The sequence below is a fragment of the Pan troglodytes genome, chromosome 12 (assembly GCF_028858775.2).
Source record: "Pan troglodytes isolate AG18354 chromosome 12, NHGRI_mPanTro3-v2.0_pri, whole genome shotgun sequence".
In the NCBI taxonomy this organism is placed as follows: domain Eukaryota; kingdom Metazoa; phylum Chordata; class Mammalia; order Primates; family Hominidae; genus Pan; species Pan troglodytes.
Window position 1 is genome coordinate 48,197,139 of NC_072410.2, and position 27,782 is coordinate 48,224,920.

Below are 27,782 nucleotides of genomic sequence, written 5' to 3' on the forward strand. Positions count from 1 at the left end.
ACATTCCTGGTTCTCCTCTTGATCCCCACCACACCCAACCCAACCACTGTGTCCCCTCTTTTTCTCTTCACACACATAAACTTCTTAAACCCAAGCTGACTTTAATGAGAATTTTAAAATTTTTAAATAGGTCTCTGGCAAAGAGCAATGCAGGAGTAAGGATCCAGGCACAGTCCAACATCTCCCAGAGGCCTCCACACAGGCCTCTCAAACTGCACCCATTCTGACCATGCACTACTTTCCACAGACCTGGTCCCACAGCTGTCCCTTCATTTGGGGAAGTAGGGAAGGGGATGGCTTTGGGGGATGCAGAGCCCATCCTCAGCCCTGCCATCTGCCCCACTTCTTAGGACTTCCTGGGACTGTCCTTCCCTTGACTCTCCCATCCCTCTGGTCCCCTGGTCTCACACAGCATGGCCCCTCCCACCCTCTGGCTTCTGCTGGTTCTAACCATTTTCTTTGATCCCTAGTGCCACCTGCCCATGGTCCTCCTTAGCCACCTCAGCCTTGCCCTCCTTCTCAGGTAGAGCCCTCTGACTTGACCCCAGTCTTGTCAGTCCCTACTCTAGAGAGCCCACAGTCCCAGCTCCCTGAGGCCCCGCTCTTCTGGACCTGGCTGTACAGGGCTGAGTTGTGGCTTTTGATGCCACTGCCAGTTGCAGTACCAGGTTCAGGGAAGGCTGGGCCCTGGGGCTTGGGAGCAAGGAGGGGCTTTGTGCTCCGAGGGGGTGGCACAGCGTAGTCATCAGTGGCAGGGTTGTAGGGGAGCTCATAGCCCTCCTCCTTCACCCGAGCTTGGCACCACCATGCATCCTTGGGCTCCCGAGGCAGATCATAAAGGCCCTGGGGAGGGACTGGGGCCAGGCCCTCAGGTTCATCATAGATGGGGTCCTCTTTGGGGTCTGTCAGCTTGGCCTTCAGCAACTGCTGCTGCGCATGCTCATACAAGTCCCAATAGAGAGGTTTCTTCCGTTGTACTCCCTCTCCTGCCTGAGCAGACGTGCTGTCCAAGGGGTCTGAGTATAGGGAGTCCTGGGAAGGGCATGGAGCAATGCGCAGGGAGTCTAAGGGCTCAGCATACAGGGCTGGGGGACTGTCGAGGAGCTCCTGGGGGCCAGGTGGGGAAGGCAACTTCCCCTCTGCCACCTCCCCTTCTTGGGAGTCAGCTCTGAGAACATCGTGCCCCTGTCCGGCCTTTCCCTGGGCCTTCTGCCGGTGGATGGCAGTCTCAACTGCCTGGAAGATGTCATTTCCCTGTGCCGTCTGGAAGGTGAAGGTTCCAGGGCCTGAGGGGCAGCGGCGGCCGGCCTCGAAAGAGAACATGACCTGAGGAGGGTAGAGGGGGAAACACATTACCAGGAGCCATCAGAGGAAGTGAGTCACACGCCTGCACTAGTTAGGGTATCTACAAAGAAGAGACCACCTGCGAACAGACGTGGGGTCACCGGGTAGGCAAGAAAGGGGGATCCAAAGGTCAGAGCTTCCCACTTTCTGTCCTGCCCCACCCCTCCCACAGCTGCCCAACCCAGGAAGCCCTCCCGGACAGCCCCTGCACCTTGTCCCGGCCATAGCGACGCAACAGAGTGTAGGGCCAGGACAGGAGTGGCTCCAGTATCTGACTCTGGGCCCCCACGGTCAGGAGAGTCAGCCTTTCAGCCTCCACCCTCAGCACGTAGGAGCCATGCAGGCCACAGCGCTCGGCGGCCTCAGTCCTCTGCACCGTTACCCAGAATTGGGATCCTGGAAGGCATACGCGATTAGACAGCTGCGGGGGAGGGATGGGGGCAGCAGTGGGGACCCAGAGGACTCATAAGCATAGTGTCCAAGCACTCACTCGGAAGCCAGATCTCAGGGCCTTCCTACTTCTTACTTCCCCATGGGCCCCTGGGTATCCACCCACTTCCCAAAGGCCCTCGGCCCTCCTCCTCTTCACTCCATCCCCGCCCGGGCTTCTGAGGCGTCTACCTTCCCAGGTAGGGCTGTACAAGGAGTTCTCCAGCATCTCCAGGGCAGAAAGCTTAGGTGGGTTATCGGTAGGCGCCAGAGTCCAGCTGCCTTTCTGTAGTAGAGAGAGAGCATCGAGAAACCCGTAATTTCCTCAGCGGGGAGCGGGGGTCGGTCTGAGGCAGCCCCATTTCTCTGCTTCTGTAACTGCCTCCACCCCGCATCGCCGCAGCTCCTCACCGGAAAGGCGTTTCGGCACAGGGTCTGCACCCAGGCTGCACTGGACGGCGCGTCGGCCGCCAGCAGGTGCGAGCGCTGAGCAGTGTCCAGGCGGAAGGCAGTGGCGCCGGGCTCAGGGGGGGTCTCCACGATGACGGGGGCCACACTCACACACTCAGCCAGACGGATCACTTTGCAGTCCAGGCGGCGCGAGCTCCCTCGGCCACCCCCAGAGCTCGACCCCTTATGGTCAAAGAACTCGAGCCGCGCTACGCCGTGGGGACTGGCCGGGTAGAGCACGGCCCAGGTCTTCCTCCACCTCTAGGGAGAGAGTGAGAGTGCTCGAGAGGGAGTGGCGTGCGCAGGCGGCCCGGGTCCCGACGGGGAAGGAGGGAGCGGCGCAAGTCGATTTGGGATCTGGGGCTTACAAACGGGGTTGGGGGCGAAGTTTCCCAAGGACGATGCCACTCCGTCTCCCCAGGACCAGAACCCCTAGACTACAGACGCTTCCCGGGAGTGTGCAAAGCAACTTCACGGGAAAGTCACAGGCTCTCCAACTCCCGGCGCCGCTCTCCAGCCCGCTGCCCACCTCTCCCTGTTTCTGGGCTCTCTCACCCATTACTAGCCCGGATAAGGTTCGGCATCCGTGCGCCAGACTACCTTGGTCCCAAAGCGCTGACTCTGCAAAAAGAGCGGCCCTTCCATCACTGCTCCGTCCATGGCCCCCGGCGGTTCCTTCCGCGCTTCCTGGCCCTGCGGCGGGAGGCGGGGCGGGAGGCGGGGTCGGGTTCCCTGGAGGAGTTTCCGCCCCTCCCCGGCCCCCGCCGGCAGCCGCTGGGGGGGTCACGGTGGGGTGAGGGAGAGGAGCGAGAAGGAATGGTAGAGACCCCCGGATTAGCCGGGCGCTGCAGCACCCCAGGCCCCTACCCGCCGTCGTGGGGGCGCGCCAGTGGCTCCACCGAAAGTCCTCGGTTTTGGCGCGAGGGCCCTGGCCTCTGGGCGTGGTGGCTGCGCGTGACGTCATATGCCCAACGTGACGTCAGAGTGAAAGCCATGACATCACCCCGAAAGCGCCCCGGGCACCGGAGAGACCCACACGGGCCTCCGGGGCTTTATTTCCCCTGGCCGGGCCCGCCCCCAGCCCCGCCCGAGCCGGGCTGTTTAGACTCCGCTGGCCCGGGACTCGGAGGGAGGGCTGGGGTTGAACCGCTTCCCGCCACCACCGGGGCCGCCCCGCCGCCCGGCGGCCGCTTGCATGTCAGCTTCCTGACCGCAGAGGCCTGGCCTCCATGCCGCGGGAAGAGAAAGCTTCATTGAACGAGCCGGGAGGGCCAGGGAGGGGGAGGGGGCGCGGCAGTGGCCAGCTCCACGGGGAGGGAGGACCCAGAGGAGGAGAGGAGGGAACTGGCCGGGAGGAATGGAAGGAGAAGGCGGAATGTGGGAGGGCTCAGGGGGATGTGGGAGGGACGAACGGAGAAGGGGGAGAGAGGGGGGATCCAGTCTCCCCTGGCCGAGCATTTTTTTTTTTTTTTTTTTTTTGGAAGCCCTAGGACTGATCTCCAGGACCAGCACTCTTCTCCCAGCCCTTAGGGTCCTGCTCGGCCAAGGTAGGGGGAGTCACGCTAACCGCAGAGGGAATGAGTAGGGGATGGAGAGGATGTGGAGGGACCAGGGAAAACGGGTGGTGTGGGATGGAGTCGAGGGGAAGCCACCCAACTGAGAGTTTGATTCTTGTCAAAGGGCAAGTGAGACAGAGTACACGGAGGAGGCACATACCGGAGGCGGGGGCTACGGGTGTTCGAACAGGGCAGCCAGGAGCGCCTTAAGGGAGGGGGCTCCTCCGGGAGGCGCTACCCCTGGGTCCCCAACCCAGAACAAAGCTGCCTTGTTGGATTGATTGTTTGGGTTGGGGGAAGCATGTTGACGGGGGCTTGCTGTAGAGGGGCTGTTCTCAGCCCTAGGCAGAGAAGGCCTTGGCTGAGGAGCCATAGCGCCTGGCCTCCCGTTGCCCGGTGACAGCGATGGTGGTGTTGGCAGGAGGCTGGGACAACCCTACCCCATCCCCCGCCCAGCCTTGAGGCCTGGACCTCCTGGGCCTCTTGACCCTGCAGGGCATCTGAGAGCCTGCGTGTTGGGGAGGGCGTGCAGCAGGTTCTCCAGGCGAGCTTTGGTGCCAGCCTTCCCTGCCTGGGAATCTGCTGGGTTAGGACTCTGGGCTCCCATTCAGGGGATCTGTGATCCCAGGGCCGCCTAGGGCCCCTTACGTGCCTCTCTGCACAATCAGTACAGCTGTCTGTCCTCCCTCTGAGTAAATGGGGTCATCTGGATCCCTCCCACGTCCGCCCCTTGGCTCTTGTCAATCCCTCTCCTTCTCACCCGCGGTGTGCTTGGTTCCCCTATACTGAGTGCTTAGTTCTTTGCCTATCACTTTCTATCCGTTGTCTCTCTCCTCTGTGTCTTTCTGGTTTTCTCTCTCTCATTCCCACAGTCTCCCTTCCTCTCACATCCTGTCTGTCTGGGTCTTCCTCTCTCTCTACGTGTCTCTTGCTCAGTCTCTATCTCTTTTTATTGAGCCTTCTCTGACTCTCGGTCTCTCATAGTTGTCTCTTATCTCTGGGTCTCTCAGGCTGTGCCTCTATGACCTCTGCCTCAGCCCTTATTTAATGTGTTTCTCTCCCTGTCTCTTGGTCCCTGGGGCTCTTTCTCTCCTGTTGTCTCTCGCTGTCTCTGTCTTACTCAGTGTCTGTTTTTCTTTCGTGACTTCTCCCTCTCTTTCTGACTCTGGGCCCCACTCAATCTGTTTCTCTCACGCACACTTTCTCTCTGGGGCACCCAGGCCTTCCCTGCCATGCGACCTGTCAGTGTCTGGCAGTGGAGCCCCTGGGGGCTGCTGCTGTGCCTGCTGTGCAGTTCGTGCTTGGGGTCTCCGTCCCCTTCCACGGGCCCTGAGAAGAAGGCCGGGAGCCAGGGGCTTCGGTTCCGGCTGGCTGGCTTCCCCAGGAAGCCCTACGAGGGCCGCGTGGAGATACAGCGAGCTGGTGAATGGGGCACCATCTGCGATGATGACTTCACGCTGCAGGCTGCCCACGTCCTCTGCCGGGAGCTGGGCTTCACAGAGGCCACAGGCTGGACCCACAGTGCCAAATATGGCCCTGGAACAGGTGAGCAATGATCCAGGCATATCCTAGGTATTTCCTATGTGTGGCCAAAGTGCAGGGAAAGGGAACACCGGGATGGCACAGCCATAGGGACACACGACACCAAGAACAGCCAGCATTGAGTAAATCCATGGATGACAAACCAAGCAACATAGTTACTTCCCAGAGCTGTGTGACCTTAGGCTAGTCAGTGCTTTCTCTGAGCCTCAGATGCCCTGTATGCAAAATGACTAGATGATGTCTAAGTTCTTTTCTGCTGCAAAAGTATGATCCTACAAAGCCATCCACAAAACAGCCCAGATACAGGTGAGCCCTGTACAAATAAAGTACAGTTGGTCTCATGGGACGCTAAGAGCAGGTAAATGATATCTGGATGTCCCAAAGTCACAAGGGGTCACAGACACTGCAGCTAACAAAATCAGGTTATGGGCCAGAGCTAAAACTAACAAGGTGGTACTGTCTAAGGACAAGTATAAAATCTAGGACAAGTATGAGTGTGGGTGGTGGAGGCTTAAGAGCAGTTCCCTAGGTGAGGCCTAGGACTGTGCCCATGGTATGAACCCACAGTGGGACTGATGGACAGAAGCAGGTGCAACCTGCAGCTGATCCCCCAGTTCCCACTGGCTAGACCACCTGTGGAATTAAGTGTCATTTGTAGATGCTGTGTTTTAAGAGGGACAGTAGAAAATGGAAATACTTTCAGAGGAGAGCTGCCTAGATGTGAAAGATTCAGAAGCCAAGTTTCAAGGAGGAATTGCTGAAGAATCAGGGGATTGATATGGAAAGTAAAAACCTTGCATAGCAATGACATAATGGTAGTTTTCAAATATGGGAAGGACAGTCGTGTGGCTGAAGGATTTTTCTGGTTGGCACCAAAGGAATGAATCAGATGTGGTAGGGGAAAGTCATGAAGAGTCACAAGGACTTTGATGGTTACACAGTCTGGTGGGGCAGGAGCTAGGTGTCTCCGCAACAGCTGGGTAAGTCCTGTTGGGATGTGAATGAGATGTCCTTGAACATTGGCTAGGACAGATGACCTTTGAGGCTGCGCCCAATTCTGAGAGGAAGCCAGTGATACTCCACAGGGTTCAGGCCGGGCTCAGTGGCTCACGCCTGTAATCCCAGCACTTTGGGAGGCTGAGGTGGGTGGATCACCTGAGGTCAGGAGTTCGAGACCAGCCTGGCCAACATGGTTGAAACCCTGTCTCTACTACAAATACAAAAATTAGCCAGGTATGGTGGCACATGCTTGTAACCCCAGCTACTTGGGAGGCTAAGGCAGGAGAATTGCTTGAACCTGGGAGACGGAGGTTGCAGTGAGCTGAGATCATGCCACTGCATTTCAGCCTAGGCAACAGGGCAAGACTTCGTTTCAAAAAAAAAAAAAACAGGTTTCAGACAAAGAGAAGAACAAGGGGCTATATGGCAGCACAGACAGGGCGGGCACAAGAGAGAATGCAAGGATGTGAAGAAAGGATCTTAGACGTCCAAGCCTCACAGATAGATCAAACTCCTAAGCCCCCATGTATTGGCTTTATGGTCTTAAGCAAGTTGCTCAGCTTCTCTAAACCCCAGTTTCTTTATATAAAACAGTGTTCTGGCAGCTCTGTTCTAAGAATGATCACATATGTGCACACCATGGCAGAGCACCTGGCACACAGTAGGTACCTGATTAATTGTAGCTATCAATGAATGGGTAGAGACTGATCAGAACTTCAGGGTTGATTCTTGGTTTTTTATTCACCCTATCAGGTTCTTGAGTATCCCCAGATCACACCAATTTTCCCTCAATCTTATGCCCCCTTCCTATTCCCTGCCAGGGTCCCCTGTCCCATCTCCACCCCTTATCATACCAGAAAGATGGGATCATCATGGCCAAGTGGGAGGCCTCAGCACTCACTCTTCCCTACATCCCCATTACTCCCCCATCCTCCCTCCCCAAGCTTCTCTGTCCCTTCATCTCCCCTTCCACAGGCCGCATCTGGCTGGACAACTTGAGCTGCAGTGGGACCGAGCAGAGTGTGACTGAATGTGCCTCCCGGGGCTGGGGGAACAGTGACTGTACGCACGATGAGGATGCTGGGGTCATCTGCAAAGACCAGCGCCTCCCTGGCTTCTCGGACTCCAATGTCATTGAGGTCTGCATTTCCTAGACATACACACACACACCACCCAGGATAGCCGAGAGTACTGTGGGGTGGTTAGCGGAGACATTAGAAGGTAGTTACCCCTGGGGGATCATTTGAATTGGTGGGAGACTTGGAAAAGCAAATGATAGAGCTCCCAGATGCTGTAAAATCCAACAGGGTTTTTAGCATTCACATTCAAGGGGCTAAACCTGGCATGAGCCTCTCCAGCTTCATCCCTAGTCACCCCTGGGGCACCTGGTGCTCTCCTTCTCCTCAAATGTTCCTGCTTTCCTGAGACATCTTCCTTCTGACTTTCTCCTCCTTCAAAGCCATTTCCTCTTTGAAGTGCTCCCTCCTGCTCCAGGCACAGGGAGGTCCTCCTTCCTAGTGCCCTGAATCCTCTCTGGGAGCACAGCACATCCCACGCGCTGCTGGCTGCAAGAGAGTCCACACCGCGGACTGCAGCCATGGTGGCCGCTCTCTCAGCGCCGCCTCGGGCCCATCCCGCCACTGGGTTTACAGCAGGCACACCAAGCAGGGTTCCTTAAGGGCGGCAGGACACATGAAAGGTGCCACTGGGATTCTTTCCCTGCTTGTGGCCCCGCCCCCAGGTAGAGCATCACCTGCAAGTGGAGGAGGTGCGAATTCGACCCGCCGTTGGGTGGGGCAGACGACCCCTGCCCGTGACGGAGGGGCTGGTGGAAGTCAGGCTTCCTGACGGCTGGTCGCAAGTGTGCGACAAAGGCTGGAGCGCCCACAACAGCCACGTGGTCTGCGGGATGCTGGGCTTCCCCAGCGAAAAGAGGGTCAACGCGGCCTTCTACAGGTGAGGGGCCGCGGGCGCCGGGCGGAGCAGGCCGGGATTGGGGTGCTCCCTGATGAATAGCCTTGGGAGACATCTGAGCAGGTCCGGGGCACGGGAGGACCCGGGGGTCGGGACGCGCGGGAAAATATGGAGGCCGTTGCAAATCTGGAGAGTTGGGAAATCTTGTGGGACCACGAAAGGTGCCCCATGGGAGTACCTGAAATGGGGACCAGCGAAGCTCCCGCTCTCTCGTGGCCGACGCCTGGGCGGGCAGGCGGATTCCTCGGCCCCGGGGCGCGCGCCGGCCTCGCCAGGCCACTCCCAGGCCCGGGGGCGATTCCAGCGCTGGCGCTGCCGGCCAGCGAGTTCCGAGTTCAGCAAGGACGCGGCCGCCCCTGGGAGGCGGCGCCTGGGTGTGTCCCGCGCAGGCTGGGCGCCCAGGGTCCGGGGGCCCGGGGACGGCGGCGCGCGATGGCCGAAGGGCGCCAGGAGAGACCGCGCCAGCCTCTCTGCCCGGGCCGCCCCGGGGCGGGGCGCGTATGTGAACGCTCGAGCCCTCGGGGCTCTTGGAAGTCCTGGAAGTTTCCCAGAATCTCTTTTGGCGAGGCCCAACCTCTCCACCTGCGCTGGAGCCCTGGGGTCCAGTCCGGCTTCCAGGGAAACGCATCACCCTGGGAACTGCCTGTGCTTAACGTCTCCCTTCCCTGGAACATCTACTTTGATCTTTTTGAGAAACTGCCATTGACAGCCAGGCATTTATTTGGAAATCTTTACACCCTCTCACTGTAATCTATTTTGCGAGCCAAAAATCCTCCCTTTCTTCAGTGGTTCCCTAGATCAGTATTGCTGAAAGGCCTCTTGATGTCCGGATAGCTTTCCGCGGGCACACTACTTCAGATGGGGTCTGATGCCGCCAGCCACTGTAGAAATCCTCAACCCCGACTGAAGCGCGCTCGGATTACACTGTCTTCCTACTGCGGCAGCTTCCCACTGCTTATACTGAACTTGTCATCACTTAAAACCAGTTCAGGTCTTCCCTATGCTTCCTACTGATAGAGCAGCCTTTTCCAACCCAGGTATAGGTGACGTTTACCCTATTACATTTGTTTTGATACATAATTTAGAAGCCATAAAAAAGCCATGATGATCCCATGAGATTATCTTGAGTCCTGATGTGACTTTCCATCTGTCATTTCCCCTCAGCCTCCTCTGCTGAACAGACATGGCAGCTTTGCCTTCTGGCTTCATCCAAATGGCTAAAAGTTGTTGTGGAAATGTTTAAAACCAAAGTCTAACTCTTCTTGCAAAATGTTCCTGTAGATTTTCATCAAGCTTCTAATCATCAGCTGTAAAATATGTTCCTTCCACCAACTGGGAAGAAACAGAACACTTCAATGATGTAACCAACATTTCACCTTATCTATCTATATATTTCTTATCTGTAATGAAATCATGGGAGATTCTGTTAGTTTTTGATAAAATCCAGATATGCTATGTTCACAGCCATTCTCCAGCCTTCCAATTTAGTAATCCTGTCAAAAAAGAAAATCATAGTAGTTTGAGTCTATTTTTACTGAAATCCTTTTAGGTCTCTAAGAATCACCTTATTTTTTCCTAAATGCTTACAAACTTCTATTTAATAATTTATTCTAGAATATTACTTATGTGTAGATTGAGGAATTGAGGAATCCTTTTTCTCCTTTTTTTTTTTCTTTTGAAAGTCAGGATATTATCCAGTCTCCAGTCTTTTCTATACCTGCTCACACTTTCTTTGCCTTGGCTCTGAGGCTCATCTGAAATGTCTTTCAGTACTGAGGATTTTCGGTACTTTTTATGGCCTGGACACTCAAACCACTTTAAAACAAACGTGCTGTGCCTCTTTACTTTCATCCATCTTGGGGCTGCATTTCCTTCTCTGTGCTGCTTACCTTCCCTAATTTAAACCCCATGTTCTGAAAGATGCGTAGAATTTAAATAGACATTTCCAGTGAAGAAGATAGCGTGAACAAAGGTGTAGAGATCCATTCACCCAATATTTATTTACTGAGATCTTACTATGTGCCAAGAACTGTTGTAGACGCTACCCGTGGCTCATGCCTATAATCCCAGCACTTTGGGAGGCCAAGGTGGAAGCATTATTTGAGCCCAGGAATTCGAGACCAGCCTGGGCAACATAATGAGACCCTGTCTCTACAGATAATTTTTTAAAAATAAAATTAGCTGAACATGGTGGTGCGTGCCTGTGGTCCCAGCTACTTGGGAGGCTGAGGTGGGAAGATTGCTTGAGCCCAGGAGGTCAAGGCTGCAGTGAGCTGTGATCATGCCACTACACTGCCTGGGTGGCAGAGCAAGACCCTGTCTCAAAAAATAAATTAACTAAGGCCGGGCATGGTGGCTCACACCTGTAATCCCAGCACTTTGGGAGGTCGAGGCGGGCGGATCACCTGAGGTCAGGAGTTCGAGACCAGCCTGACCAACATGGAGAAACCCCATCTCTACTAAAAATACAAAACTAGCCGGGTGTGGTGGCGCATGACTGTAATCCCAGCTACTCGGGAGGCTGAGGCAGGAGAATCGCTTGAACCCGGGAGGCGGAGGTTGCGGTGAGCTGAGATCGCGCCATTGCACTCCAGCCTGGGCAGTAAGAGCGAAACTCCATCTCAAATAAAAATAAATTAAGTAAGTAAGTAAATAAATAAGTGGTCAAGGAAGGCCTCTTGGAGAAGGCATCATTTGAGAAAAGATTTAAAGGAGGTGAGGGCACAAGCTATGCAGACCTCTAGATAAACATTTCTAGGAAGAGGGATCAAAAATGAAAATATTCTGGGGTGTGTGTGTGCCTGTGTGTGTATGTAGTGGGTGATGGGATAAGGCCTCTCCTTCTCCTGGAGGCCACTGTGGCTGGAGCTGAGTGAAAAAGAAGAAAATGGTAGGAGATGCAGTGTAGGTGGTCTTCGGAAAAGAATGGGAAGCCAGATCCTGCGGGCCATCTGGGAGAGGATGGCTTTTGTTCTGTGGGAGATAAGGAACCACTGGAGGGCTTGGAGCAGAGGTGTGACATCGGGCTTCCATTTTTTTTTCAGTACTACTTTCACTGCTTTATTAGGAATAGATTGTAAGGGATGCAGTAGAAGCAAGAAGTCAGGTGGCTGGTTATGGGGTTATTGTCTTCTGAAAGCCACGTAAAGAAAGTGAAAGGTGATGGTGACCAGTGAAAGTGGTGAAAAATGATCAAGATTTATAGACAGTTGAAGGCAGAGCTATAGGACTTGCTGATGGATTCAGTGTGATGTGAGAGAGAGGAGTTAAGGCTCTCTCCAGGTTTTTGGCCTCAGCTAAGTAAGAAATTGGCCTCACGTGACAAGGAAAACAGTGAATGGAGCATGTTTTGTTGGGAGATGGGCTTGGGGGTGGAGGGTAGGAACTTGGTTTTAGACCTGTTAAATTTAAGATTCTTTAAGACATTGAAGTGGCGAGGCTAAGTTAGGTAATTTAATATAGGACTCTGGAGTTCAGTTGAGGAAAACATATAAAGTCCTGAAACTGGACAACATACCAAGGAAGTGAATGTAAATTTAAAAGACAGAGAGAGGCCCAGAGACTGAACCTTGGGGAGACTAAATATTTAAAAGTCGGAAGATAAGATGAATGCAAACAGTGAGGTGAGGTAGGAAGAAAACCAGGGGAGTGTGGTGGCCTGGGAGCCAAGTAAAGTGCTTCGAAGAGGAGAGAGTGACCAGCTAAGTCAGTGCTGCCCAGACCTAAAAACATGAGGACTGAGAAACAAATGCTGGATTTAGCAACAGGAAAGTCACTGTTGGCCCCAACAGAGATGATAATGAATGGTTTATATTTGGAAGACAGTAAGTTAGCAAGAGTAGGTTTATACTGAGAAATAGTGGAAGATCTGGATAAAGGGAGGCCAGAAAATGGAATGCTTTAGGTGCCAAATTGGAGAGTTTGGCCTTTGCCTTATAGAAAAATTACAAATAAAGGTATTTATATGGGACAAGAATAAAGCCAGTGTTTTTGAAAGTTTGCCTGATAGTAGTGGATGAGGAGAGGAGGGTCTTGATGCAGTAAGACCAGTCAGGAGTTTGTTCTAAAATTGAAGCTTATCAGGAGGGTAAAAACAAAGATGGAGGAAAATGAATAGATGTAGGATGACTGATAGAACATAGAGAGTGAGAGAACAGACACCTAAAATGATTCCAATGCTGCCTGAGAGAAGGATGGTACCAGCAGCCATCTCTGGGCTTCAGGTTAATATGAACTAGCTTTAGAGATGGGCTGTCCTTGGAAAGTTTGAGACACAGGAATTGTCCCCAGGTATGCAAAGCTGAAATAATTTTTAGGGATCAGGAATATTTGTTGGACATATCGGAATCTCATACTAAGTCTGGGATATAAAGGCTGGAGAAAGAGATACACTAAAGCACAGAGGCCATTCTTCGTGGGGAAAGAGATTGCGGGAGCCCTGGGAGATTCTGTGATGGGGCTATGATCTAGATCCTTCACAGGTCAGGCCCAGCAGAGGGAGCATTCTCACAGGTGATACAATTATTACAATTGTGAAAGATAGGCAAGACAGTTGTAAACAACTCTCCCCTCCTTAGGGAAAAAAAATGGATCTGCTGGCTTTTAGAGGAAGTCAGTAAGATTTAGGGAATAAGAAAATCAAAACCCGATGTATTAATCATTTTTCAATTTGTTTTGGTAGCTCTACCCTAGAACATGTAAAAGTTGTAGAACTTTAGAATAAGAAAAGAATGTACAGATAATTGAACTATTTACTGCTTTTTTACAGGTAATGAAATTGAGGCTCTAAGAGCTTCAGTGCTATTTAAGAAGTCACTCTTCTAGTTCATTTCAGCTTGACAGATGTTTATTGAACTCCTATTTGCCAAGTACTGTGCAAGGTGCTGAGAATACAAAGGTGAATAAATGACAAGAGAGGTTGTTAGGCTGCAGATCATAGAAGACCTTATAGGCCATCATAAGGATTCAGGTCCTTATGATAAAAGGATTGGGAAGCCTTTGATGTTTGCATTGTTTGTTTGTTTGTTTGTTTTGTTTGTTTGTTTTTTTGAGAGGGAGTCTGGCTCTGTTGCCCAGGCTGGAGTGCAGTGGCACAATCTCTGCTCACTGCAACCTCCACCTCCCTGGATTCAAGTGATTCTTCTGCTTCAGCCTTCTGAGTGGCTAGGTCTACAGGTGCCCACCACGCCCAGCTAATTTTTGTATTTTTAGTAGAGACGAGGTTTCACCATGCTCGCCAGGCTGGTCTTGAACTCCTGACCTCAGGTGATCTGCCTACCTCGGGCTCCCAAAGTGCTGGGCTTACAGGCTTGAGCCACCGTGCCAGGCCATTGAAGTGTTTTAATGGGGAGGGCTATGAGATGGCATGATCAGGTTTGTGACTCCAAAAGATCATTTTGAATCTATTTCTTTTTTTTCTTTTCTTTTCTTTTCTTTTTTTTTTTTTTTTTTTTGAGACAGAGCCTTGCTTTGTCACCCAGGCTGGAGTGTAGTGGTGCAATCTTGGTTCACTGCAACCTCCGCCTCCTGGGTTCAAGCAATTCTCCTACCTCAGCCTCTCGAGTAGCTGGGATTACGGGCACACGCCACCATGCCCAGCTAATTTGCTGATTTTGGGGTATTTTTAGTAAAGATGGGGTTTCTCCATGTTGCCCAGGCTGGTCTTGATCTCCTGACCTCAGGATCAGATCAAGTGATCTGCCTGTCCTGGCCTCCCAAAGTGCTGGGATTACAGCTATGAGCCACCACGCCCCGCCTTTGACTCTATTTCTGAGAATGATCAGGAGAGGAGCAAAAGATATGGATTGGAGAGATATTTAGAAGTAAAATTGACAGGACTTGGTTATTGATTGACTTTGGGATCCAAGAAAGGGAGAAGTCAGGATTGACCCCTAGGTTTCTGGAGTGGATTTTACTGAGATAATTATCTTTTTTTTTTTTTGGACCTACATTACATTTCAGATTACTTTCAGATCTCTACCTAGAAACATTAAGAAGGCAATGAAATAGACAAGATTATGAATACACTAGGTGTGAATTAGACCATATAGAGGGCCCTATATGAAGTGAGAACAAAATGCCTAAGAAAGAGCTCCACAAATTTTAATGACCAGATAGGGGAGGAGCCTGCAGAGAAGACCAACAAAGAGCAACCAGAATTAGGAATAGGCGGCTCTGGGCACACTGCCTAGGAGTCAGCCCTGCTCCATGGGGAGCCACTCTGGAAATTAATAATAATAATAAGCAGAATTAGGAATAAAACCAGGATATTGTAGTGTTATAGCAGCCAAGGAAAGAGAGGACAGTCAGATGTTGCAGAGAGGTCATTAAGATGAAGACTGAAAAATGTCTGCTGGATTTAACAAAATAGAAGTTTGCAGAGTGATAGGTAGGGAAAACCAGAGGAAGTGGGTTGAAGAATGAGTAAGAGGAGGCTGGGCATGGTGGCTCACACCTGTAATCTCAGCACTTTGGGAGGCCAAGGCAGGTGAATCACCTGAGATAAGGAGTTTGAGACCAGCCTGGCCAACATGATGAAACTCCGTCTCTACTAAAAATACAAAAATTAGCTGGCTGTGGTGGTGCGTGCCTGTAATCCCAGCTACCTGGGAGGCTGAGGCAGGAGAATTGCTGAGCCCAGGAGGCGGAGGTTGCAGTGAGCCAAGATTGCACCACTGCACTCCAGCCTGAGTGACAGATCGAGACTCTGTCTCAAAAAAAAAAAAAAAAAAGTAGGAAGAGAGGATATAAAGATGATAAGTATGGACAGCTCTTGAGAAATGTTACTGTGAAGGGGAGGAGAGATGAGTAGAGGGTGTGTGTGTGTGTGTGTGTGTGCATGTGTAGGAGTGATTTGAATGTTTAAAAGGATTCAGTTAAGAAAAAGAAATGGTATGCAGGACCGAGAAAAATTGTAAGAGATGGAATTTAGAAACATTTAGGTACAGTAGACTTAGAGAAGAAAAATAGTTGAAAGGTATGAGAAGAGGATATGCAAATGTAGACAGGTTTTTGTTTTGGGTTTTTTCTTTGTTTGTTTGTTTGTTTGATTCTTTGTTTTTGAGACAGGGTCTCTCTATGTTGACCAGGCCAGAGTGCAGTGGCGCCATCATGGCTCACTGCAACCTCGACCTCTTGGGCTCAAGCAATCATCCCATCTCAGCCTCCTGAGTAGCTGGAACTACAGGCTCGAGCCACCACACCCGGCTAATTTTTAAATTTTTTGTAGAGACGAGGTCTCACTATGTTGCCCAGGCTGGTCTCAAACTTCTGGGCTCAAGCAGTCCCCCTGCCTCAGCCTCCCAAAGTGCTGGGATTACAGGTGTAAGCCGCTGCCCCTGGCCTACGTAGGTTTTTATGTTTGATGGTTGAAGGAAGGAACAAATGGTAGGTGGAAACAAACACATCTGTGAATGAAGAAATTTAAATCAAGACAAATAACAGCACTGGTCCTCAATAAGGACAAAGTCCTTAACATAACTTATATATAATTTTATATATAAAATATTTATAAGATAAAAGGGTCTAAACTCTTTTATATAAATATGAAATAAGATTACATATGTTTGTGTATATATATATATATATATAAATAATACAAAGACCTGTTGATATAAGGTCCTTAAATAATTTAGAGAAGAAGTACTTCTAAATTTCTAGATAATACCAAAATGTTTTAGTACTACTCTGGAGATCAAGGTGAACTCTCCAGGTTGATTGGTGAAGAGGCCAAGTGTATTTCATTTTAGACATTTTAGACATGTTTGAGAAAAAGACATTTGGAGAAAAAATTTCACACCATATTTATAAGATGAAAGAGTCTAACTATTAGTAATGTCTCAGTAAAGGGACCTGAGAGTTGTATATTCTTTGCCAGGAATGTCCAACACTTTGGACACTTTGGCAAAGAGACCAACTAAGTACATCCTCAGGAAGAAGCTGAGGCAGAAAATATCAAACAGCTTCTGACTGGTTTAAAATATATACATATATTTAAATCCCAAGGTGTCTTCACACATTAAACAGTCATCCCTCAGTACCCATGGAGGATTGGTTCTAGGATCTCCCAAGGATACCACAATTCAAAGATGCTCAAGTCCCTGATATAAAATGCTATAGTATTTGCATATAACCTATGCACATCCTCTGTATGCTTTAAATCATCTCTAGATTACTTATAATACCTAACATAATGTAAATGCTACATAAGTAGTTGTTATATTTTATTGCTTAGGGAATAATGACAAGAAAAAAAGTTGGTACGTGTTCAATACAGATGGAGGTTGAATCTACAAATGCAGAGCCCATGGATATGGAAGGCCAGCTGTACTATGTTGAAATATGACTCCTCAAGAGAAACAGCAGAGCAGGAACATGTTCAAAGAAAGGACAACTAAGGCTGGGCTCAGTGGCTCACGCCTGTTATCCCGGCACTTCGGGAGGCCAAGGCAGGAGGATAGCTTGGGCTCAGAAGTTTGAGATGAGACCAGCCTGGACAACATAGTGAGACCCTGCTTCTAACAAATATTAGCCAGTCATGATGGTGCACACCTGTGGTCCCAGCGATTCAGAAGGCTGAGGTGGGAGAATCACTTGAGCCCAGGAGATAAGGCTGCAGTGAGCCATGGTTGCACCATGGCACTGCAGCCTGGGTAACAGAGTAACCCTGTCTCAAAGACCAAAAAAAAGAAAAGGAAAAATTATTTATTTCCCTGGAAGTAAGTTTGGGAGATGAACTCAGTTTGTGAATGACCACAGCATATGGGATTGGAACTTCAGCAGGAAGGGTGGTGTCATTGTAAGGAGCCTGGCCTGTGTTCCCCAGTCAAACCAAGTTAACGCCCTTGGATATTCGGCCTTGGTTCTTGGTCCTGGTCCAGCAGCCTCAGGCCTGAACAATGCCAGAGTCTTTCTCAAAGACAGCATCCAGGAAAAAAAGACACAGTAGCCTCCCTAGGCCTGACTCAGGCTAGTTCTCCCGCCTAGCCTGGTCAGTCTGGCAATCTTAACAATCCTAACGATGCTCCCCTTAGCCCTCCACTGAGGTTTAGCACTAACATCTGGACTCAGGAGTCCTTACTTGCCATCTGCCCTAGCTAATTTCTGAGGTGCTGGCATGGGGGCACCGTCCTGAGTCCACAGCCTTCACTTCTGCTCACCCACCTGGTCATGTGCTGAAGAGGCCAAGCAGCTATGAAAGCTTGGGTCTCAGCCAGGTGCGGTGGCTCACGCCTGTAATCCCAACACTTTGGGAGGCCAAGACGGGTGGATCACAAGGTCAGAGTTCGAGACCAGCCTAGCCAACATAGTGAAACCCCATCTCTACTAAAAATACCAAAAAAAGAAAAAAGAAAGCTCGGGTCTCAGGAGTGTCTGCTGTTATAGTATCCTGCCACCAGGAAGCTTTCGGACTGCTAGAAGAGAAATCTTGCCCCTGGTCCTAGTTGCACCAGCTTTTCCACTTGGTTCTACACTAACCCTGACTACTATTGTCTTATCCTCACAGAAAGTTGAGGAAGCGAGCGGCCAAGGTCTCAGCCCGACACCCCAAGCCCCTTGGAAGGTAATGGGGCAAGAGCCCCGGGACCTCCTGCTCGCCCTGCGGCCCCAGGAGGTGGATGGATGGATGGCAGCCTATCCATGTCCATCCCAGAACCCAAGCTGATGGATTAGGGATGTGAGGAAAATGGCTTTTCCTGCAGGGAGGTGAAGGGAGCAGGCATGGGGATGGGCAAGCTTTGATCTTAGGGAACACAAGGAGGAAGTAATGTAGGAGTGGCTGAGAAGCCTCCCATCTTTACACCTACCCCAAATAGCTTGGATTCCAGCCTCAGCCACCTTCATTCTTCCTCCTTCCTGCCCCCTCCATCACCTCCCTTAGTTCACCCACATTCCCATTCTCTCCCCTCTCCACCTTTCCTCTTCCCTTCTCCCCTTCCCAACTCCCCCACCTGGATTGACATCGCTAGATTTCCCATTACTGTTGCTGAATCCAGAGAGCAGCATGAGTTCCTGAAATGCAGTTCAATGGTGTTCAGCAGACGGTGGATGCGGAAAATCTTCATTTTTCCCGTCCCCATGCTGCCCACAAAGGGTCTTTCCCAGAAACAGAAAAATAACCCTGTACCTTTCCTGCGCCACATACGTAACCACTACCTCTACCAACTTCCTTCTCCTTTTTGCAGACCAATCACCAAGCTTAAAGTCAAACCCAAACCCCGAGGGGTCAGGGGGCCACACAAGAGGTAAATAAAATTCAGGCTGGGTTGAAAGGAGAGGGAGCATGGAGTTACTCGGCTGTGGCCAGGGAGGGAGGGGGTCCAGGAGGCCTTTGTGGCTGAAAGAGCTGACCAAGAGGAGGAGCAGCAGCAGCTCTTAGAAATCACCTTCCAGGGCATTTACTGAAGTGTTACGCAAGACCGGTCCTTACCTTGGTCTCAGGAATGATGCTTGTCCTAGGATTTGTTTTTTCACTCACTGACTACCTTGTTCCACATGTTTACTTATCTTCCCCTGCTGAGTTCCAGGAGACAACCTGGTGCTTTTCTCTTTCAGACGCCATACTTGCCTCTCCTGTAACAGGTTACATTTGCCTAAAGGATCAGTGTTCCCAAATCAAATGCTTTATTTGATTAGTTGTTAAAAATAAGTGCTACCAGCTTACTCGAGATGAAGGGAAACTCAGCGTCCCCTTTGGAACCTTTACCAGGAATGCAGTCAGATTGACAGCCCCTGCCTCTCTGGCTCATTTTCCACAATTAGGCTCCCAGTTCCCTAATTTTCCTCCTGGGCTCCTTTAGAACTCGAAGTGGGAAGCTTCCAACCCTTGTAATTACATCTAACTTGTCTTCAAAAGGCAGTTTGCACATTAAAAGTCTCCCTGATAACTTCGAGAGGGACTGAAGTATCGATAATTCATCCCTTTCTCCCCTCCTGTTCTCAACAAGTTCTAGTCTCACCCAGTGGTCCCCTCATAGCCCTCATTCCCCAGCTTCTCTGGTGGTTTCAGAGGATCTCAGAAATTTGGGGATGTTCTTGTAGTGCCCTTCTAGCTTAGGGTCATCTTTGCCCAACATGGCCACACTCTAGCCTTCCCTGACCTGCACATTAAAGTACACACTGCCATTTTTATTTTGTTCATTGTAGACAACGGGGATGAGGATGTTTAGAAGATAGATGTCTTTTTCCTGTGATGGGCTCCTTGACTTTTACTTTCAGCCAAACAGGACTGTGGGAGAGTGCCTGATCTCTTAGATCTTCAGGATCCATTTATCCTGAGCTTCCAAAGGTATTCTGTAAAGTCTCCAGGCTTCCTTTGTCTGTTTTGTGTATAAACTTTTCCTCCTCCTGTGTCTTCCTAGCCAATGGCTTCAAGTCATCATATGCCATCCTTCCTCTGACATCAAGTGATAGGGCACATTATTGCAATAATGCATGACTACATCAGCCTCACAGGCCCGTTCCACCAGCACCAGACCTCATTTTCTTCCCTTTCTCTGCGGGCAGAGTGTACTTCACTCTGGCACGTGCCTCACTGCAGCCTCTCATTCTACTGGTATCGATAAACAAGTCCCCCCATTCTCTCAAACATCTCGGCAGCATTTCCAAGCTTTAGCGTCTATAGTTCAGTCCCATTATCCTATTCAGATGGCTTTGGGACACTGTTATGTTGAAATTGCAGAAGCATGGACTGCCTTTTTAAAGACTTACACAGCACAGGTCCTGGGATGTCTTTGCCATTTTGTTGTTCACATCCATCTCCTTTCTCTGGTCATTTATTCCCTCAAACTTTGACCTGTCCTGCATTTATACATCTTCATTCTTGCATATGCCAGTCCCAGTTTTTCTTGCGTCCACCTGCTGGTCTGTTCTTGCTGCATCTGCCCCTCCTAATCTGTCCTGCAGAGTCTCTGGCCTCTGCGGAGCTATGGAGATGGGAGACTTCCTTAGTCCTTTGCATCCTGACTCATTCAGTTATTCCAGTCTCAGCATCACAGAAGGACTTGCTCGCCCTGGCTTTTCAGGCTTCCTGTGTCAGCCACTCCCTCCTGGCCATTTCTTCCAACTGGAAAGTCCTGGTTTCCCCTTCCCTGAGGCCTTAGCCTCAGCCTCCTTTAGGGCCAGCAGCCTGAAACCACTTGGAACAGTTTCTTCCAGGCAAGTCGAGACTAGCCATCCTTCTCTTAAGGTTGTTCTACTGCAGGAGGTCCCCAAGGCCCCTCCTATCTGGGTAGTTGAGGCTCCCTCAGCCTGGAAACTCAGCAATCCCCATGTATCTCCCGAGGGAAACACGGAAGGGGGAAGAAGAGGGGATAAATGGTAACAAAAGGGTGGGGGGCATGGTGGAGGCATGAAGTGGGAGGATGTTTGTGGGGCCAAGAGGCAGGAGCATTGTTTTACCCTACTGCACCTCACTCCTGTCCCCCTAGGCTGCTAGCCCAACGGCAGCAACACTCCTTTGGTCTGCATGGGGTGGCGTGCGTGGGCACGGAGGCCCACCTCTCCCTCTGTTCCCTGGAGTTCTATCGTGCCAATGACACCGCCAGGTGCCCTGGGGGGGCCCCTGCGGTGGTGAGCTGTGTGCCAGGCCCTCTCTACGCGGCGTCCAGTGGCCAGAAGAAGCAACAACAGTCGAAGCCTCAGGGGGAGGTGTGTGAGACAGTGATTATGACCTTTCCCACCCCAGGTGGAGAACCCCTAGCCTGGCAACCCCAGACTAAGCATAGCCCTGACCTTTGAGGACAGAGAGGAGCCTTCCAGGGGGTGGGCCACAGACCTGATACCACCCACTCCCTTCCACCAAAGTCTCACTCATCTCCCAGGTCTGCTTAGCCCTCCGTGCAGATGTTGCCATTTGCCTCTGTTGGGCACTTCTCTCTTCTATAGGCCCGTGTCCGTCTAAAGGGCGGCGCCCACCCTGGAGAGGGCCGGGTAGAAGTCCTGAAGGCCAGCACATGGGGCACAGTCTGTGACCGCAAGTGGGACCTGCATGCAGCCAGCGTGGTGTGTCGGGAGCTGGGCTTCGGGAGTGCCCAAGCAGCTCTGAGTGGCGCTCGCATGGGGCAGGGTGAGGCGGCATGGAGGTGGGAGGGAGAGGGAAGGAGGTACATGCTCCTGGGGGGCATATTCCTTCGGAAGGTTAGGTGTCCCCTGGGCAGACAATATATGCTTAATTACAACTTCCTGATCTTTGCCATCTGGCCCTAGGCATGGGTGCTATCCACCTGAGTGAAGTTCGCTGCTCTGGACAGGAGCTCTCCCTCTGGAAGTGCCCCCACAAGAACATCACAGCTGAGGATTGTTCACATAGCCAGGATGCCGGGGTCCGGTGCAACCTACCTTACACTGGGGCAGAGACCAGGGTCAGTCATCCTCTCTACCTTGGTTGAGGTCTCTTTCATCCTCTCCAGGTCTGGTCTCCAATCTACAGTCCAATGGCCCCCAGCCCATTGCCCCAGGCCCCCGCCATCCTGCAACTCCCACCTGACCCATCACTTGCTAGCCCATTATGTGCCTCTGAGTCATGCTTCAGCCACATCTGTTACAGACTCCCACTACCTCACCCCAAAGCTTCCTCCAGCACTTCCATTCTGTGTCACTACAGATCCGACTCAGTGGGGGCCGCAGCCAACATGAGGGGCGAGTCGAGGTGCAAATAGGGGGACCTGGGCCCCTTCGCTGGGGCCTCATCTGTGGGGATGACTGGGGGACCCTGGAGGCCATGGTGGCCTGTAGGCAACTGGGTCTGGGCTACGCCAACCACGGCCTGCAGGTGAGTGGGAAGGAGAGGGGAGCCAAGGCTGTTGTCTCAAAGCCTGTGTTTTGGGCAGAGGGCTGAGGAATGAGTCCCTTGGCCCAAGATGCTGGATCCTGGGCCTTACAGAAACATCTGCATATGTCCCCAGGAGACCTGGTACTGGGACTCTGGGAATATAACAGAGGTGGTGATGAGTGGAGTGCGCTGCACAGGGACTGAGCTGTCCCTGGATCAGTGTGCCCATCATGGCACCCACATCACCTGCAAGAGGACAGGGACCCGCTTCACTGCTGGAGTCATCTGTTCTGAGAGTGAGTGAAGGAGGGGGTGATGCATGCCAGGGAAGGGAGTGTCTAGGCCACCCGTTTGCAGGGAAAGGGGGCTGTAATCTGGAGGGGCACTCCTTCCCCATAAAAGAACCAGTTTCGCCGGGTGCAGTGGCTCACGCCTGTAATCCCAGCACTTTAGGAGGCCAAGGCGGATGGATCACGAGGTCAGGAATTCAAGACCAGCCTGACCAAGATGGTGAAACCCTGTCTCTACTAAAACTACAAAAATTAGCCAGGCGCAGTGGCAGGCGCCTATAATCCCAGCTACTCGGGAGGCTGAGGCAGGAGAATCACTTGAACCCAGGTGGCAGAGGTTGCAGTGAGCCAAGATCACGCCGCTGCATTCCAGCCTCGGCAACAGAGTGAGACTCCATCTCAAACAAACAAACAAACAAAAACAAAAACAAAAAACTAGTCTTACACACTAGGGAGGGATGGAAGCACCCCTCTCTGTGAAGTCAGCAGTGACTTCTAACACCCCCTTCCTTTCTTGGTGCAGCTGCATCAGATCTGTTGCTGCACTCAGCACTGGTGCAGGAGACCGCCTACATCGAAGACCGGCCCCTGCATATGTTGTACTGTGCTGCGGAAGAGAACTGCCTGGCCAGCTCAGCCCGCTCAGCCAACTGGCCCTATGGTCACCGGCGTCTACTCCGATTCTCCTCCCAGATCCACAACCTGGGACGAGCTGACTTCAGGCCCAAGGCTGGGCGCCACTCCTGGGTGTGGCACGAGTGCCATGGGTGAGAGGGTAGGGAGTCAAGTAGAAGGGCAAGACCACGGGGGATGGGGCAAACCTTCTGGGGGCAGAGAAGGAAACAGAAGTTCCCTTCTCCCCACAGGCATTACCACAGCATGGACATCTTCACTCACTATGATATCCTCACCCCAAATGGCACCAAGGTGGCTGAGGGCCACAAAGCTAGTTTCTGTCTCGAAGACACTGAGTGTCAGGAGGGTGAGTGGGGGACTGAAGTGGACCACATGGTATCCATTGCACAGCCTTTCCTTACACTGACATATGCCAATCCCTCCAGATGTCTCCAAGAGGTATGAGTGTGCCAACTTTGGAGAGCAAGGCATCACTGTGGGTTGCTGGGATCTCTACCGGCATGACATTGACTGTCAGTGGATTGACATCACGGATGTGAAGCCAGGAAACTACATTCTCCAGGTACCTGGAGTCTGGGGCTTCCAGATGGGTGAGTGGGGGGAGCGTTAAAGACACCTTTGAATTTGAGGATTGTCGCTGGGTTAAGTGGCCTTTTTCTCACTCACAGGTTGTCATCAACCCAAACTTTGAAGTAGCAGAGAGTGACTTTACCAACAATGCAATGAAATGTAACTGCAAATATGATGGACATAGAATCTGGGTGCACAACTGCCACATTGGTATTTGATGGGAAGAGCAACCCAGGAAGATTAGGGGATGGGAGGGAAAGACGTTCATTCTCTTTTCCATAACTTGTTTCTCCATCTTCCCACCCTCCTGTGGAGCTCTCAGTCCCTCCACTTCTACCCACCCTTCTCCACAGTGCATCCATCTCCCTCCCTCTGTGCAGGGCACCTCCCAAATTGCCTGTCCACTCTGCAGGTGATGCCTTCAGTGAAGAGGCCAACAGGAGGTTTGAACGCTACCCTGGCCAGACCAGCAACCAGATTATCTAAGTGCCACTGCCCTCTGCAAACCACCACTGGCCCTAATGGCAGGGGTCTGAGGCTGCCATTACCTCAGGAGCTTACCAAGAAACCCATGTCAGCAACCGCACTCATCAGACCATGCACTATGGATGTGGAACTGTCAAGCAGAAGTTTTCACCCTCCTTCAGAGGCCAGCTGTCAGTATCTGTAGCCAAGCATGGGAATCTTTGCTCCCAGGCCCAGCACCGAGCAGAACAGACCAGAGCCCACCACACCACAAAGAGCAGCACCTGACTAACTGCCCACAAAAGATGGCAGCAGCTCATTTTCTTTAATAGGAGGTCAGGATGGTCAGCTCCAGTATCTCCCCTAAGTTTAGGGGGATACAGCTTTACCTCTAGCCTTTTGGTGGGGGAAAAGATCCAGCCCTCCCACCTCATTTTTTACTATAATATGTTGCTAGGTATAATTTTATTTTATATAAAAAGTGTTTCTGTGATTCTTCAGAGCCCAGGAGTCAGTGCTGGTGGTTGGAGGGACCTGCCCCCACTGGTTCATTTAACCCTCTGTCTCGGTGCCCTCAGAGCCTCAGCCAGGAAGGCAAGGAGGAAATCAGAGCAGGAGCCTCATAGTCTTGGTGATCTATTCATTCTGTGACCTCAGGGGTCACATATAAGGTCAGTGTTTCTCGTCCCCGCCGGATCTGCACTGCCAGCTGGGATTGGGTTCGAACAGCTTCATAAACATCTTCAGCATTTTGTACCATCTGCTCCCCAATGGCCAAAATCACATCACCAGGCCGCAGACCAGCCCTATAGAGAAAAATGGACAGAGAGAAAGGAAGGAGTACAAAGCCTAGTTCAAGGACACATGCACACCTTGCCCATCCCCATATCACACTGCAGCCTCTCCCTCACCGGTGTGCAGGGGAGCCCAGGATGACTTTATGGATGAGTACACCATGCTGAACATCGGGAAAGCTTGGTTCTCGAAGCTGTAGTTCAGCAAGGATGCTGAAAGTACACAGATCACCCTATTAGCCAAACCCAGGCATTCTCCCCATCCTGAGTTCCACCTCAAGTCTCTCATCAACACATTGATAAATATATGGACAGGACATGGGCTAGGTACTACAAAATAGAATGGCAACTCACTTTCTGTCTTCTAGCAATAAGGTGCAACATGTACATAAAAGATGTACACCACATGAGGGCACCAAATGACAAACAGTGTTAAATCAATAGCACTAATGTCATTCTAGAATACTAAGAGAAGCTTTAAGGGGAAAGAACTTAAGTTGAGCCTAAAAGGATGGATCTGATACTAACCATATCAAACAAGAACAGCATAAATAAAAAACATGGGAGTAGGAAATCAGGTTGGCTGAGTATTCATACAGGAAGGTATTACAGCCAGGTCTAGAAAGTTGATTTACAGACAGATGGAAAATGGCCCTTAAATGCCAAGTTAATGGATTGAAGGCTTGAAATCAAAGCAGTAATAGGATGAAATCAATCTGGTGACAGATGTACAAAGTGGAGTGGGATAAGAAAGTCAAGATGATGAAGGGAGACAGCTCTTGTGATTATTTCAAGTGTGACGCAGTACATCTTAGATAAAGACAGCAATGAGAACAAAGCTCAATAGAGGTGCCCCCCTCTGATTACACTGGTCACATTACATGTCACTGTCCCTAAAGCTCATACCTGGGACTCAGGGTCAGCATCATCACCCCAATGTAGCGCCGCTGGGACCCACTGATTCCGGAGGAGGAATCTGTGACAGAGGGACAAATGAGCCCCACCCAGCTACATCCTTCCTTCCCCGCCCTCTTCTCCCAGTAGACCACCCTCCAGGAAGTCCCAATGAATGCCCTTCCCCTATTTCCACCACTTTAAAGGAACCCGTTTCCCCATAAGGCAGGCTCACTCTTCTTTTCCCCACGATGCAGAAACTCTCGAAGACGATCAGAAGGGATGGCAAAGGAGATTCCAGCTGTGACCTTCATGGTGTTCACTCCAATCACCTCCCCATCCTGCAGGGATACAGCCCCCAGTTCCCTAGCCCAAACAAATAGTAGGGGATGGGGGCACCCGAACAAAAGTACCAGCAAGTGTTGGGGAGATCTGGTTGGATATTGAGAGATAGCCAACAAAGAACTGCTCAGAAACTTGACCAAACATCCTTGAATTAGGGAAAACCTACCCTTCCCACACTGACCTGGGGCAGGGATTCTTGGAAGGAAGGATGTCTCACTCACCAGGTTAACCAGGGGACCTCCAGAGTTTCCAAACTGTAGGACAAGGAGAAAACATGAAAGAGATCTGGGGATTCTAAGTCTGGGGGCATACCAGGATGTAAGTACTTTCTCCAAATTCTCTTCTTTCTCAACCCATGAATAAGTGGCCACATTTTTGCAGCCTAAGCTCTATATAGGCTCATCCACCATATATCAGTTGGTGCTTGTACCACACAGCCTCTCCCCCCTCCCCCATCATTTGTCATTTCTCTCCTATCAGGACGCACATCAATAGCTGCATCAGTTTGAATGTATTCCACATTGGTTTGGGGGAGTCCCAGGTCTCTGGCTGGACGCTGAGCAGAGCTAACAATGCCGGATGTGATCGTGTTCTGCAGTGCAAAGGGACTTCCCATGGCAACAACAAACTCCCCTTGCCGGACATCAGCTGAGCGTCCCAGAGGCAGCGTGGGGAGAGGCTCCTAAGGGAGAATGGGTATAAGAGACCTGTCATCTGAAGATGCGAGCAAATAAGCAGCTCCAACCAGACCTGGCCTACCCCAGCCCCCACCTTAGTCTGAATCCTCAGCGTTGCGATGTCTGCCACGGGATCCACAGCTGTGACCACGGCCTCATACGTGTCGCCGCTTAGCAGTCTCACACGGACTCTGCGCCGATCAGCCACCACATGGGCGTTGGTGACAATGAGCCCATCGGCAGCCACCACGAATCCTGAGCCGTTCGAGATAGGGACCTCGCGGCCCAAGAAAGGGTGCCTGAAATGGAGGGAAAACACAGATAAGAGGAGGCTCTGACCCCTCCTATCCGCCCGCCCTCCAGCCCGTGGCTTCAGTGCCTCCCGGTCTACCCCCACCATTACCGGTCCAGGATCTCGATATAGACCACGGCAGGTGCTGTCTTCTCCACCACATCTGCGATGAAGTTGTACTGACTCCGGGGAGAAGCGGGCGGCGGGCCAGGGACGGCGGCGAGGACGGCCGGAGGACCCCGACCCCCGCCCCACAGCAACAACAGCACTGCCCCCCCAGCGCCCAGCGTCACCGCCAGCCACGCGCGCGAACGGGTTCCAGAGTTCTCTGAGGCCTCCCGGGTCCTGGTATCTGGGGTCACCGCAGTCAGTTGTGCCCGGGGACCCGGGGTCCCAGACGTTAGGCATGCTCGGGGTTCAGTGACCCCAACAGACAACCGGGCCCAGAGACTGGGGGTCCCATAAGTCACTCGGGCCCGGGGGTCAGAAGTTCCTGACGTCAGCAGGGCCCGGAGGTCAGGGGTCAAACGGGGTCTCCTCCCCCAGCGAATGCCCCCCAAAGCCCGCCATGCCCGAAGGCTCCAGCCTGCACCCCGCCCCGCCCTCGGCGCAGCCATCAGCTCCGCCTTGGCTGCCTCTTCGCCCGCCCTACTCAGAGGCGGCACCCAGGACGCGAGCAGGCGGACAGTAGGACGCGGGGCACGCCGGTACCTGAAGTCCTTCAGAAGTGCACGCCGGGACCAGGATTCCGGGA

At 51.7% G+C, this 27,782-nt stretch overlaps 3 protein-coding genes across 12 annotated transcripts; 1 reads left to right on the forward strand and 2 right to left on the reverse strand.

The window, feature by feature from the left end:
- Positions 1 to 81: 81 nt before the first annotated feature.
- Positions 82 to 8,947, reverse strand: DOK1 (docking protein 1). 5 transcript variants are annotated; one of them, XM_054677963.2, is made up of 5 exons: positions 8,473 to 8,947; positions 2,185 to 2,484; positions 1,966 to 2,059; positions 1,556 to 1,740; positions 82 to 1,326 (listed from the first exon to the last, which is right to left on the reverse strand). In XM_054677963.2, the coding sequence occupies exons 1-5, from the start codon at positions 8,920 to 8,922 to the stop codon at positions 520 to 522; spliced, it is 1,836 nt and encodes a 611-aa protein (XP_054533938.1). In that variant the 5' UTR covers positions 8,923 to 8,947; the 3' UTR covers positions 82 to 519. The 5 variants fall into 5 exon arrangements, with proteins under 5 accessions (XP_054533938.1, XP_001161802.1, XP_003309115.1 ...); XM_001161802.7 differs by lacking the exon at positions 8,473 to 8,947 and adding an exon at positions 2,824 to 3,302; XM_003309067.6 differs by lacking the exon at positions 8,473 to 8,947 and adding an exon at positions 2,779 to 2,918 and having other exon boundaries at positions 2,185 to 2,482.
- LOXL3 (lysyl oxidase like 3) lies at positions 1,877 to 24,519 on the forward strand. 3 transcript variants are annotated; one of them, XM_001161542.8, is made up of 15 exons: positions 1,877 to 1,973; positions 3,708 to 3,770; positions 5,000 to 5,324; positions 7,296 to 7,459; positions 8,062 to 8,276; positions 20,723 to 20,942; positions 21,180 to 21,360; positions 21,501 to 21,655; positions 21,898 to 22,065; positions 22,199 to 22,361; positions 22,879 to 23,122; positions 23,222 to 23,337; positions 23,417 to 23,553; positions 23,660 to 23,771; positions 23,974 to 24,519. In XM_001161542.8, the coding sequence occupies exons 3-15, from the start codon at positions 5,012 to 5,014 to the stop codon at positions 24,045 to 24,047; spliced, it is 2,262 nt and encodes a 753-aa protein (XP_001161542.1). In that variant the 5' UTR covers positions 1,877 to 1,973; positions 3,708 to 3,770; positions 5,000 to 5,011; the 3' UTR covers positions 24,048 to 24,519. The 3 variants fall into 3 exon arrangements, with proteins under 3 accessions (XP_001161542.1, XP_063645768.1, XP_063645769.1); XM_063789698.1 differs by lacking the exon at positions 1,877 to 1,973 and adding an exon at positions 2,924 to 3,042; XM_063789699.1 differs by lacking the exons at positions 1,877 to 1,973; positions 20,723 to 20,942.
- On the reverse strand, positions 24,316 to 27,761 carry HTRA2 (HtrA serine peptidase 2). 4 transcript variants are annotated; one of them, NM_001280145.1, is given in 8 exon segments: positions 24,316 to 24,832; positions 24,938 to 25,033; positions 25,727 to 25,796; positions 25,950 to 26,055; positions 26,281 to 26,313; positions 26,547 to 26,741; positions 26,831 to 27,035; positions 27,140 to 27,761. In NM_001280145.1, coding segments are annotated over 8 exon segments (1,377 nt in total). In that variant the 5' UTR covers positions 27,646 to 27,761; the 3' UTR covers positions 24,316 to 24,666.
- Between the last annotated feature and the right edge of the window lie 21 nt (positions 27,762 to 27,782).

Bases quoted from the DNA above. Each gene is read 5' to 3' on its own strand.
- LOXL3 (XM_001161542.8), top strand. From the start codon at position 5,012: ATGCGACCTGTCAGTGTCTGGCAGTGGAGCCCCTGGGGGCTGCTGCTG. The intron at 5,325-7,295 runs GTGAGCAATGAT...CCCCTTCCACAG, and splicing joins CAAATATGGCCCTGGAACAG to GCCGCATCTGGCTGGACAAC. The intron at 22,362-22,878 runs GTGAGTGAAGGA...TTCTTGGTGCAG, and splicing joins TGGAGTCATCTGTTCTGAGA to CTGCATCAGATCTGTTGCTG.
- DOK1 (XM_054677963.2), bottom strand. From the start codon at position 8,922: ATGCGTTTCCCTGGAAGCCGGACTGGACCCCAGGGCTCCAGCGCAGGT. The intron at 2,485-8,472 runs GTACTCCCATGG...CTCTCTCCCTAG, and splicing joins TTCGCTGGTCCCCATTTCAG to AGGTGGAGGAAGACCTGGGC. The intron at 2,060-2,184 runs GTGAGGAGCTGC...TCTCTACTACAG, and splicing joins TGTGCCGAAACGCCTTTCCG to AAAGGCAGCTGGACTCTGGC.
- HTRA2 (XM_016943438.3), bottom strand. From the start codon at position 27,645: ATGGCTGCGCCGAGGGCGGGGCGGGGTGCAGGCTGGAGCCTTCGGGCA. The intron at 26,314-26,546 runs GTGCGTCCTGAT...CTTGTCCTACAG, and splicing joins AAACTGATGCAGCTATTGAT to TTTGGAAACTCTGGAGGTCC. The intron at 25,797-25,949 runs GTGAGCCTGCCT...CCTCTGTCACAG, and splicing joins GCATCGTGGGGAAAAGAAGA to ATTCCTCCTCCGGAATCAGT.